The sequence below is a fragment of the Toxorhynchites rutilus genome, chromosome 2 (genome assembly GCF_029784135.1).
Source record: "Toxorhynchites rutilus septentrionalis strain SRP chromosome 2, ASM2978413v1, whole genome shotgun sequence".
NCBI classification, from domain to species: Eukaryota; Metazoa; Arthropoda; class Insecta; order Diptera; family Culicidae; genus Toxorhynchites; species Toxorhynchites rutilus.
In genome coordinates this window covers 65,791,492-65,804,925 of record NC_073745.1, presented here as the reverse complement: position 1 = coordinate 65,804,925, position 13,434 = coordinate 65,791,492, and the positions used below count along the sequence as shown (strand labels likewise).

The following is a 13,434-nucleotide window of genomic DNA, read 5'->3' as shown; positions in this document are numbered from 1 at the left end:
CTTCTGCGTATCCGAAATGATCAGAACTTTTCACATTAGATGAACATAGATTATGTCGCTTGAGACACTTATGCGATTATACAAATAACATGAGACATTCATGAAAACAGTAGTTCTGATACTTATGAACAATCTTTTCCATCACACCAAAGTGTTACAATGGCTAAATTCTACTGTTATGAATTTTGTCTCACATTTCTATGCATTCAACGCACTGTGCGTTGTCTTGTGTGGGTGACTATTTTGTTTTATACTGAGTACCGTTATCTATTACTCATTGGAGCACTGTATTGATTCGTGAACAGGTTCACTAGACATCAAGCTTTGTTTAGGAAAAGCATAAACTGATACTTGGTTGAGTAAAATATCGGATTAGCATGGTTTCTTGCTGTGGTGGCCGAGAGCAGACCAACGACCACAAAGAGTTAAATAGCTACGAAGCAAAAACCGATGATCGGTTCAGAACTACCACGATTTATTTCAAATAACAGCGTACCGTTTACTAGAGTCTATAGTTAAATCCAATCTATGTAACTTGTTTAGATGAGCAGAGTGTAAGAGTGTAAGCAAAATTGCCTAGTTTTGTAATTTCGTCTAAAAGAAGTTCAATCTCTTTTTCCGTACAGGTCAAAAATCTATTTTTTTCATTTTTGAAGCAGTGAAAACACAAAACGATGCTAAAACGCTAGAATGAAGAGGGCAAGAAATTCGGATTAGGACTTCCTTCCTCTATACCGCACAATCTAAAGTGTATTTCGGAGAACGCATTCTTGATAACAGAGGAACAATTGACCTTTTTTATCGGTCTAAGACCCTTTTCACGATCCACCAGGATACTCCCACGGCGATTGAAATATCTTCTTGTGAAATTTGCGCGTGGGATAAATCAAGAATACGCTGTCACTTTGTCATGGTGCAACTATCAAACTACGAAAATCGGCTTCTTTTACTCGAATCCTATTATCAGAGAAGAGAAGTGGAACATGAGAGAAAAAAGTGGCAACGATTTGTGGCAAGAAAATGTAAACAGTGAAAAAATTGACAGATGATTTACGCTCTAAAAATTGAACATAATGTTAAGATGTCTCTAAAACGGTGGGAGACGTCATATATCAGGTGGGAGGTTCGTATATAATGTTATTAATGTTAGCATCATCATGATAAACACGGCGAATGGGATAGAAATTACGAACTGAAAATTGAATAAAATATATATAGACGCTGAAAATGCTGATGACAAATATCATAATCCGTTTTTATCGGTTTATGTATAATGTCGTTAATATTTGCATTATCAGAATAAACCCATATGTATTGTAATCATAACTTGCTGTGCTATTCATAACAACATTTATGGTCGTATTCCACCAATGATGACAAATGTGTGATTTACGAATGAAGCTTCGCCATAGAAACTGGACATTGAATAAAAAAAATTAAAATGTGGTGAGAGAATCAATTGAAATATTTTAAAGCAATCTCATCGAAATAATTTGAATGATACAATAATTATACGACTAGGTAATGTATGTACGTTTAAAAACAACATAAAAATATGATTTCTGAATAAATTTAATTTTTTTCAGTTTCGAACAAACCCCGTAAAAAGCCATTTTTATTTTTTTAAATACCCTCTGTTGGTATTGTATCTAGAATTTACAAGGTAATGAAACGTTAATATCAATTAGTTTCTAGTTTTATTTTTCATATTTTTAGTTGGCGGGTAAATTAATACCAAACTATAATTTTTTAGTGTTAGATATATTCCATGCCAAACCGATACAGTGGTTCTCAGATAAATTGGTAGTTTTGTTCCTTATCGTAAAATATTAAATCCCTTTCCATTCTAGGGTGCTTCGAAAAATCTAGTTTTCCCGCTATTTTTCCAAAAATATTTTTTTTAAATTCATATCTTTTGAACTACTAATCCGATTCAGATGATCGACATATCAAATTGACCAGTTAACTAGTCTTTTTTTTTATTTTACACTTGCAAATAAATTAATTTGGTTTTCTTAATTATTGATCGTATTTGTTCTTTATAGTTCTCATTATCCAAAGGCGCTTTATTTATTTATATTTTTTCTCGCAAGCTAAAGATTTTTTAGATAACGAATTCAAAAATGTGTTCTTCTTCGTTTTTAAATTATGGTTTTTCAAATTTAACCGGTGGTTCAAAAAATTCATTTTCCATATATTAGTTTTGAAAAAGCATAGCTCAAGAACGAAAAAGAACACATCTCTGATTTTTTAATGTGTTAAGTAAAAAATCCTCAGATTTCAAGAAGAAATATGAAAAATATAGCGCCCTTGGTCCCGAAACCATGTGAACTATAAAAAAAACAGATATAATTATTAATCACGAAAACAAAATACATTTTTTTCGCAAGTGCAATATTTTTCCAAAAGATTCTAGCTGATTGGCTTTAGTTTGATATATCGGTCATCTCGGTTAACATTATTACTCAAAAAAGAAAAAAGGATACATCTGATTTGAGTCAAAAATGTAAATGTGTAAAAAAATCCTCAGTTTTCAAGAAAAAATATAGAAAATTAGAGCACCGTTGGTCCCGAAACCATGTAAACTATAAAAAATGGATACAATCAATAATTACAGAAACAAACTTGAAATTCGTTGCAAGTTTGATATTTTTCAAAAAAGACTAGCTAATTAACTTCAATTTGATGTGTCGTTCATCTGAATCGGCTTAGTGGCTCAAAAGATATGAGTTTTTGATAAAAGTCATGTTTTGGAAAAGTGAAAAAAAATCGAATCACCCAAAAAAAAATAATATAGGTTCAATGTTTCACCATAACGAAAACAAGCTACCAATTTTCACGAAAATCTGAAAACCACTATATCGATTTGGCATGGAATGGCAATAGTTCACAAATTTCAAAGTTCGCGTTTTTCTTGTTGTTTTTATGTCTTTTAGTGCGGCCATGATAATAATTAGGATTACAGCATTTGGATTAATGCTAGAAAATATAAATATCATTAACTTCCTTGAATGTTGGATGATATAATATATACAATCGAAGACTCTTTTTGTCGTTTATGAGTTTGGTTTTTTAAGTTACTACTAGGCATGTTTGCGGATTAATAGAAATATATGATATGTTGATTCTTGAAATAAGTTTGAACGGAAACGACTTTTGTGTACAGCGCATGCCACTGGGGCCTTTTGCTTATTACGTAAGTAATATTTCTTCCAAAACGTCATAATTTTTTAACTATTGAGTCGATTTCAAAAATCGACATATCTAATGAAATCTTATTCTTATATGAATCAACTTCAATCGGTCATTAAAAACAAACTCAGAAATTAAATACTACAGAAAAACTTTAATTATAAAGCTTAGAAAATTTGCCACTTAATTTTCCACAATTCGCTCTTTCACACCAAATTTCTATCTTGTCGCAATTTTAAACCTCTCAAATTGAATTGTCAAAATGATAGGTCAAAGAACGAAAAGCTGGAAAAATTAACAAATAAGTGGGGGTAATCATGGATTTTTAATAACCATCTCAAAAAAAATATTTAAAAAAAACATTCCATTTTAATTTTTCTTTCAAATTTTGATAAAATTGCACTGAATAGTTAAAGAAGGGCAATAATTATATTTGAATAAACTTATGTAATTATAAACATGTTTACATAAACCTTCCCATCTCAACATTCTTCATTGAAGAGCTTGCGTCAAGACAACTAGAAATCCATACACTCTCAAATCAAGTGTGCCTGAAAAAAATATATTCTTCACGTAAACAAGCGATGAAAATTTGGACACTTTTTAGTCAGTGAATTGTATGGAGTTCCACTGCTGTGCTATTATGTTATAATGTTTAAGCTCATGTGAATGCAAAGAAAACCGAAGCATTGTATGCACAGTTGAAACGGGAACCTTATTTGTGCGATGGTACAAACATTATCACGCATAGGGAAAGTGGTGACATAGTGGTCACCCTAAGGAAAATGCCCATTCCCAGCGTCCACATACCATTTCAATTCCGGTTTCTTGAAGAATATTAAAGTTCAAGTCATTGTTGTTCAAGATAGAGAGTCCGTCGGGCAGTTGTCGAGAACGGATTTATGTTCTGTTGCTCGCGTATTTTTTCATTCTCGATCGCACGATTCGACATGGTCATACATGTTCTAGTTTTGTTAGCGTCGTCATTTTCAATTGCAGTTTTTCAACTGCGTTCGCGTGTAAAATATATATAAATTGTGTTGTGGAGAACCTCGCTTAAGTTTCCAAAAACATTTTGATTGCTGATAGGATGTGTCGAATAATTGCGCATATTGAAGATGCACCATATTTGTTTGTTTTTGTGTGTCTTGTGTGCTGAGAAGGCTCGAACAGGGAATATAGTGATTTGTTCAGAATTATCTGCAAGCACCAATTACAATAGAAGTAGTAGTGGAAAGAAAATTATGGCTAATATCGTGCATCCTTTTGTAAACTTTGTTGATGGCATTTCGTTTAGAATCAATATCCCTCTGCTCTGATAATAATTATCGTGTGTATGAGCGAGAGGAAATGATGTGAAGTGCCGAACTAATTTGAACATTGTTTTTGTTTGTTCGATGATTGGATATCATTCGTTTCGTGAGCGATAGAATGGATTGAGCTAAGTATCGTTTTCTTTTTCTCTCAACTTGAGGGAATTCTTCATTGTAGCGCTGTCATTTTTTTTTATTTGTATTACTGTGTGCTGTATTGGGAAAATGGTGTTCGTATTTCATGGTCTGCAAGTTCTACTTTAGGAATAATGCTGAGAGTGCTCTTTTTATGTTGTTATTAAATGGGGCTGAGATCACACATTTGTTGTTAATAGTAGATTTTTCAATTGGTTGCTATGGTATCTTTTACGTTTATTAGAAATCTGATATATTGTTGGGGTGATAGATATATAGTCGCCTGTGAAGTTGCATTGTGTGCTAGCTATGAAAGTGTCCGCCATGATATCCGAGTGAATCCGAATTCGAATATATCACGGACAGTCTAAATTTTATGACAGCACGTACATTTGTAGCGTTAGTGTATAGTATTACAGGTACTTCATAGTGGAAATTTTTGATATTTATTTTTCTTTGTGTTTTAGATTCATTTGTCTCACTGTAGTTATGTCAATGTAGAGTGATAATTCCAGCTAGCATACTAAAGGGTGTGTCACATCAAATTGCCTCACTGAAAAGGCACTGTAGAAATTTAATTTTTAGGAATTATATCTTCAGCTTTCGCTTATAACCAGATAAGAGTGTATAGATTACGTTGGCCATGCTTCACTGTCAATTTTTCGTAAATTTGGAAAAATGTCGTCGAACGAAAAAGAGCGTCGTGAATTAATCTTGTGCACTCATTTCGAGAATCCGGAGTTGTCACATCGGGACATCGGTAAGATGCTGGGAATCGTCCAATCCACGGCAAAAATGGATGCTCCGTCAGTGAAAAAGATCACAAGCGCGTAGTTAAGCAGTTTAGACGTGATCCGAGAAGTTCGGTCCGGGATTTCGCCAATAAGCTGAATTTGTCAAGTTCATTCGTCCAGCGGACCAAGCAGCGGGAGGGCCTGCGTACATACAAGGTTCAGAATGCTCCTAACCGCGACGAAAGGCAAAACATGGTGGGGAAGACGCGAGCCCGGAAGCTGTACACCAAAATGCTGACGAAGCCGCATTGCCTGGTAATGGATGACGAAACCTACGTCAAAGCGGACTTTCGTCAGCTGCCGGGCCTGTTGTTCTTCTCCGCAGAGGACAAATTCAGCGTTCCGGAGGAGAATCGCAAGCAGAAACTATCCAAGTTTGCCAAAAGTACATGGTGTGGCAAGCGATCTGCTCTTGCGGAAAGCGGAGCGCCCCCTTCGTGATGACCGGCACGGTAAACGGGCAGGTTTACCTTAAGGAGTGCCTACAGAAGCGCTTACTACCACTATTGAAGCAGCACGAGGGCCCGACCATCTTCTGGCCGGATCTCGCTTCGTGCCACTATTCAAAGGACGTGTTGAAGTGGTACCAAGCCAACGGGGTCACCTTCGTGCCAAAGGAAATGAACCCGCCCAACGCGCCGGAGCTTCGCCCAATAGAGAAATATTGGGCGATTATGAAGCAGGCCCTCCGGAAGAACCCAAAAGTTGTCAAATCGGAGGCGGACTTCAAGAGAAAATGGATTTCTGTTCAAAAAAAACTACAACCTGACGTTGTACAGAACCTTATGGACGGGGTAAAGAGGAAGGTGCGAGCATACGGGCTTGGGCTCGAAGTATGAATAAAAAGAAAATGCCAAAAGTTGTTTAATAGTTTTTATTTTACTGTCTAAAATTTTCAAAAGGATCGGTCTACTGGGCGAATTTCTACAGCGTTTTTTCTGTGATGCAATTTGATGTGACACACCCTTTAGCTATCAATGTGTAACGGCTTTAACATTAACGGGCGAGTTTTTCCGCTGAATTATTGGTGTCAGTAAGATGGCTATACAGTGGTGATTTCTTCTTCTTTCTTTGTTTTTAATAGGCTTTAAACTTTGCAGTTCATTCGCCTCTAAGTGGTGATTTCTCATGGGCCTGATCCTGGACGCCGCTTCGCGGCGCCTTTTCCCCGTGGGGTGGCGTTCGTGATCGAGCCCCATATTTCGCGAGAGTATATATTTTACGAGTTAGTGGTGTGTTGGTGTTGGTGCGCAGTTTACTCGGCTTTTCTGTTCTCTTAGAACAAGATGCGAATAGTGAGATTTTGAATAGCAATTTTGTTTTCTTTCCCGCTCTCTTATTATTTTATTTATAAGAGTTGTTGTCGGGCAGAGGCAAGGATTTTTCTTGTGCGGGTTTCCTACGCTCGAAGAGTTGCGGTCTGTTCCTTTCACAGCACCGCACTCTCTAAAATGGGCCAGGCAAGGACTCCTAGAGATGCACATGCCGAAAGTTTTTGTTGTGCAGTTATGCTTCGAGCAGGGATTTTGCAAACATTTTTGTTGCTCTGTAGGTCTGTAGGTCTAGATGGATGTTTTATAACATGTTTGTTGATTTTCAAATTAGGGATGTTTTTAGATTTCGTCTCCAGGCTAATCGAATTTATTATCTACTTGATTGTTAGTTTGATAGTTTTCTGTGTCCATATGTTATAGGACTATGCTTATATATGTTAATACAACTTTGTCTGTTTTATATATAGCAAAAATGTAATATTTCATCTATCTCATCTCATATCTCAGTTTCTTTTTCTTCGGGTTATTTCGACTACGTATTTTTACCCCACATTTTAAAGGTTCTACACTTGGAACTCCGCCTGCGAATGACGGATCTCGATAGTAGCATGTCCGAGAAGGAACCTGAAACTATTGGGAACCAGAGCAGAGCATCCAAGTCCCTAGGGAGGATGGTTGCAAAGGCTGTTATGCAATGAAAAATTGATAAACCTCTAAGTCAGGATTTCCTACTGTGACCTGTTTAGGTTGAAAAATATATCGTCTATTGGAGGATTATTAAAGGAGTTTCTCGTTGACCTTCTCAGGTTGCCAAAAAAAAACCCGGTAAAGACAATTTAAAAAAATTTAAATGTAACACGAGTGATGAATGAAAATATATCGTTCGAGAGTTTTCAATTGAGTTTTCTCAGTGACCTTCTCAGGTCAGAATGGATATTATTTTCGAAATCTCGTTACGCCGAAAAGTTGAGAGTCCACGTGTTCAAAATCACATAACTTACCACAGTGAATCCTGATTTTTCGTACCCATTCCCACTAAAAATTTTCCCTTCCATGGTAATGGCTAGGGAACCACGCCATAGAGGCGACCCTTCTGGCCTTCGGGCGGCGATTATCATACTAACATTTCTTCCCATCTCCTGGGGACTGTAAGGACGTGGCCGGCGTCGTTATTGACCATCTAAAGCTCGAATCAACGAAAATTGCACAACGAGAATGATTTGCTAGTCCCAAGCGTCATTCTGTGTGTTCTTTGTGCAATTTGGTTGGTTCACGTCAATCACGGAGAGCAACTACGAATTGTACAGTCTACCCAAGCTCAAGCTCAACTCATTGTTGTTTAAGATAACAAACAGCTTTTACTATGAAAATTCAAAATAGGACACTTTTCATCATTAGAAAAATTGATTTTTTTTTTGCTTGGAGGCAAGGTGGTGACTCGTCCATATCAAGCTAAATGGGATAGATTTATGCGTTTTTTCGTCCAAATTTGTTCAAATCATACTTGATATAGTAGGTACATGTATGGCCTATTCACCTAGAGTCTCAGTTGAAATTTTCTCATGCATACAAAAACCTAGTAAGAAACACATAACGTTCCGTTGGAGTGGCATATTTATCCAGGGTCAAAGCCACAAAAGGATCCTCTCCAAGAGCAGAATGTATTGTGGTATATCTATTTTAATAAACAGAACATTGTAAGTTGTTATTCACCTATGACCACTTTGCCCCCGAACATCAAAGTATTTTCTATGCTAATTAATCGCTGAGACTAAACAAAATATCTGTTCACCTTTCCTAGAATATGTGAACAGTCGTCCAAACTGATGATTTGTCCAATATATTAGATTGAATAAACTAAATTTCACGAGAAATTCCTTAGATACCATATGCACAGAACTACGGCCTAATGGCTATCGAAAGAGCAATTTCTGTTTTTATTTATATTTTGACATGCGACAGCTCTACTGAAGTACAGGGTTACTCAAAAGTCATTAAATTCTCCAAACATAAGGTGACTATCAATATGGCATCTATAGTCAATAGTTATACTACCAAACAAGCGGTCACCTGCTTTGCCCCCCATGACCAATTTCCCCCCACTAGCCCTACGGTAAATTGACATGTCGACAACAGGAGGGGGGAGTAGATGGAGCCCTTCGGATGGGTTCACAACCAGATTGGTAGTACGAATCTACAACAACCAACAATCGCAAGGCTTCCAAACAATCCAAATAGGAAATTACACGTGAGGTCCGACGTGGATTGGGCGGGAGACAAATGACACTACGGTCTCCTGCTGGTTCGATGCTCCTTTTTGTTGGTGGTGCTGTAGTTTGGACGAGTCGCTTACAAGAAAATAATTTTGAATTTTGGCGAACGTCTGGTTGAATCTGCTCCGGTTATATTTAGAAGATAACCAGAGTTCAATTGGATTCATCGTTTCGTAATGACACAAATGGAGTTTCAAGGGCCGCAAGAAAACGCTCGAGGAAGCTCTACGATGTTGACGGAATAGGAAAGTCCGTTTTGGGCAAATTTCGGAACAAGAATGTTTCACCTCAGTCGAACGGCCGAGTCTTGTAGTTGCTCTGTGGCTGCGTACTGAAGAGTCCTTTGTGGAGCAACAAGAGGTAAATTCACTGTGAAAATTCTATCTAATAGTGGCACGATAATGTGGTTCTTACCGAGTGAAATAAGGCCAACAGTGCGGATGCCGATTGAAGGATAGTGGTCGATTGTTAAGGGAAAACAGGCGGACAAGAGAGCCGGAAACTACAAGCGACGACAAGAAGTTGAAGCGAAAATTGAATTTGGTTGCGTATTTTATAAACCTTTTTTCGTTGCGCTCATTTTTTGATGGTCGATTTCATAGCGAGTTTTCAATATATTACCTTTTAGTTGCAATTCAACACAATCGTGATCCTGGAGTATTGTTCCTGGCGACAATTAACTTACCTGCTGTTTCAATTGCATATAGTTTTTTTTCTTCAAAACTTAACACTGAATTGTTTCGAATGAGTGCGTATGTGTGCGTTCAACACAAGTGACTGTGTCAAATTTCCATTTACAACGACTTCCACACCATGATGACACTGTCAATTTCAAGCCAAAGCGATTGTTTGCTGAATTGGTGCGACGATTAAATTACTACGTGCAAAGGCAGCTGCATTTTTCGAGATGAGATTTCTGTGTGGGTGTTTGTTTGTTTTTATTTTCAAATTTCAGTGTACTCTGTCATTCTGTTGTGTTTTCTTTGGGTGGGTGGCAGAGTCCTGGCGTTTCAGGGTGAGTGAATCATTCTTTGAGCATGCTGTTTTTGTTTTTGTTTTTGTACTGAACCAAGGATTCCCAATTGGTCGCGTCTAATCTAGCATAAGCTGTTGTAGGATTGATTGAATAGTTTCTCTCTAAATTTAATGATGAGAAAGGCTGGTTGAAGCTAGTCTACTGAAGAACAGGCGTGGTTTAATCAGAATAATAATATTGGTGAGGCTGTTGGGGGTATGGTTATCATAGCTGTGAGATATTTAAACAGGTTGATAATTTTGTATTTGAGAAAGGTAGAAATATAGAACTTTTCGAATTGGAAACAAGACAATGTGGGTTTGAATGATGGGAGTATGTTTAAGGGGTATACTGAGCTACTGAGCTAACTACTGGTAGATTGAATCAATCATTGCGGATCGTTATGGTATTTTGGTTGGAGCAATAGTAATAGTTTGTAGAGTTACGTACCCTCATTCCCTGCATACGGGACATGGCACGTAGCGGTCGCAGTGCCCTAAGAGTTCGCATTGTTTTGAATGCTTGAATACCACCAGCTCCACATAGTGAAGCAACAAAGTTGATTAAGGACACCTAGATCGATAATAATAATAACGTAGATAGAAAGACAGATGAGATAATAGGTGGGGAATAGTGACAGCGGTTCTGGATTCATTCGGGCCGAGCGAGAGATACTAATTTTGGTTGGTTTTTACGAGATGGGGGATGCAGGAGATGTCTGTGTGTGTAGTCGGTGTTTTCTGTTTGAGAAAGACGAGATGCAAGATAGTATGGGTATGGTTTGATTGGTTTTTTTTGTTTTCTCTCTCTCTTTTTGTCTGATTTATTTGGTGCGATGAGCGATGGGATACCACCCCAAAACTTTACGGTCACACACTCCTAGCGTCATATTTTCAATTTTCTTCCTTCATCGTATTTCGATACGCTTCTCTTCGAAAATATTTTACAACAGAGAACATTGAGTAAAGCAAACAGATTCTGAAACAAAAATCATAAAACAAAAGTTTGGAGAACTGCCATCTAATCCGATTGCTGAACTTTGAATTTATGAAGGTTTTACAACGTGAACATAGTTGTTCATAGCTGCTAAATCGATTGGTTATCGAACAGAAATTACGTTTGCCATATTTACAGAGGAAACCGATCTGATTTATAACTTTACACAAAAGAATCTAACGTTAAACAAACCAAAGAAAACTACAAGAAAAGGCACAACATGCATTGACGATTTGGCTATTCTTGAACAAAGTGTGAACAATAAACTAAAGCCCAATTAGCGATGGGGGATCTTACACAGCGCAGAATAACATAGAGATATGTATATTTCCGGACATTTCAAGTCCAAGTCCAACTGCTTGGTCCTTGGTATCGCTTTACAAACAGGCAAACAATCGGTACAAACGGAATTACATTTCAAAGAGCGGAAGCTCAAATCAACTGTAATTCCTTTGAGCGCAGACAAGCCTAAATTGTAAGGAAAAACAGAGGGCCAGTACACACACAGTTACAATAGCGCGCGCACAAAAACACAGTAGTACACACAACAGCAGCTTCAGATAGTATCAACAATAATTAGTAGTAATATTATCATAAGTAGTAGTAGTAGTAGTTGTAGTAATAGTAGGAGCAACAACAGTGGGAAGACAGTGACACTCCATGTTTTTTTTTTCAATGCACTGAGTGAGTGTACGTTGGCGACGAACAGATTCTTGCGACGTTTGTGGGTTACCACAGAGACAAACGATCGTTTGACTTGAGCTACTTACTCTCATGCCCTCCCAGCGAGAGACGGCTCGTAGAGGGCGCAGCGCCCTCAGGGTACGCATCGAACGGAACGCTGGAATGTCCGCTGCGCCAACCATGATCGCGGTCAGGTTTATTAGCGATAGCTAAATGGTGCGAGTTTGGATAATGAAATATAATTTTCCACAGGGAGATTACGAGCGTGAAACGAGAAGAACAAAAGATCTTCCTATTCGGGAAGCAAGCGGGAGCTGGTTCCATCTCAAGCCGTCAGGGGGCTACATTCACTATTTAATCCAATTCGGTTCAATTTTGGGTTCACCGGTGTTTACATGAAAATTTTTTCTGGGAAAACCTCATTCTGTACACTCTAGTTTTTTTTCATTTTGCAGAAAAAAGCATCGAATGAATGTTTCATGGACATCTGACAGGTGACAGTGACCATCACAGGAAAAGATGTACACACTCCAATGTGGATATAACTTCCATTATTAATTTTTTTTCTTTTTCAAACCACTTCTGATGCATATCTTCGATGTTTTATTTAGTGTACACATCTGTTCTGTAAGCGTAGGAGAAAAATAACTTTTGACAACCCGTCGATGGCTAGTAGATGCCAGTCCTGAATTGTACACACTCCTGAATGTAAGGTTTTCCTGCATTATCAAATCTAGTGATGTCTAAATTTTTCATTTATTCGATTATCGATTAATCGTTGGGGCATATTTCAATATCCGATTCATTTGAATAATTGTCTTTCAATATACGATTAATCGAGCGATTATTTATTTCTTGTGATAATCACATATCACGTTGTTTTTCTGGTCGTGTGGTCTATCTGGTTGTCGATGTTACATGGTTGGATAAAAAAATGTTGGATAAAAAAAAATTGTATAGCCTAATTCTTAACCTAGAAATGCATTACCCTTGAGAAAGATTCCTTTTTTCATTAACCCATTAGTGCCCAGTGTATGAAATTTGATACGCAAAAATGCCCGTTTTTGAATAATTGTTTTTGATGAAACTAAAGTATTGAGCGCATTTTAAATGATACCACATGACAATTCAAGAGTGTTTTTTGTGTCAGTGTCATTTTATCTGTCATTTTTGTTGTTTTGTTGTGTATTGAAGCTTGCAAAGTTCGAGTTTTTCGCAAAAGTCGCAAAGTAAACATAACCTACACCTGGGCAGTAATGGGTTAATAGCGATTACAGTGGGTCTGATTCTCGAATACACTTCGAATACACTTCACGGTGGAAACGGAATGAAACGTATCCGCGATGACAACGGTACGGTGTCGACATCTGGATACGAGATTAGTTTCCCACTAAACTTATCATTATAATATCAAATTATCTTCAGATGAAATTTTTGTATGAGATTATAATATCACATGAAGTAAACAAAGTTTTCCACTCACATCGAATACCAGTTTGATACGAAGAAGTTAATTTTGATTTTTTATTTGAAAAGTGCTCATTCTGCCTGAAAACTCATTATTATCTTCGACACTTCACTAACTCGTAAAATGTAGTTCAATGGCGTGCCGCTTATTTCGTTTCCACCGTGAAATGTATTCGAGAATCAGGCCCAGTGACATTTATGCGTTGCATTTATATTTTGATTTTCAACTATTCGATACAAAATTACTCGATTATGATTTCAGATATTCGATTATTTGAATTAATCGAACGA

At 37.2% G+C, this 13,434-nt stretch overlaps 1 protein-coding gene across 50 annotated transcripts in view; it reads right to left on the bottom strand.

The window, feature by feature from the left end:
• LOC129765188 (sodium channel protein para) overlaps positions 1–13,434 on the bottom strand; it is a 338,936-nt gene that overhangs the window by 13,823 nt on the left and 311,679 nt on the right. For 48 of the 50 annotated variants that reach the window (XM_055765192.1, XM_055765154.1, XM_055765143.1 and 45 more), the window contains one exon: positions 10,447–10,569. In XM_055765192.1, coding sequence (XP_055621167.1) covers positions 10,447–10,569 — 123 coding nt within the window. Of the gene's footprint in view, positions 1–10,446; positions 10,570–11,762; positions 11,886–13,434 lie in introns of all 50 variants that reach the window. The other 2 variants (XM_055765144.1, XM_055765163.1) reach the window with 1 other exon arrangement.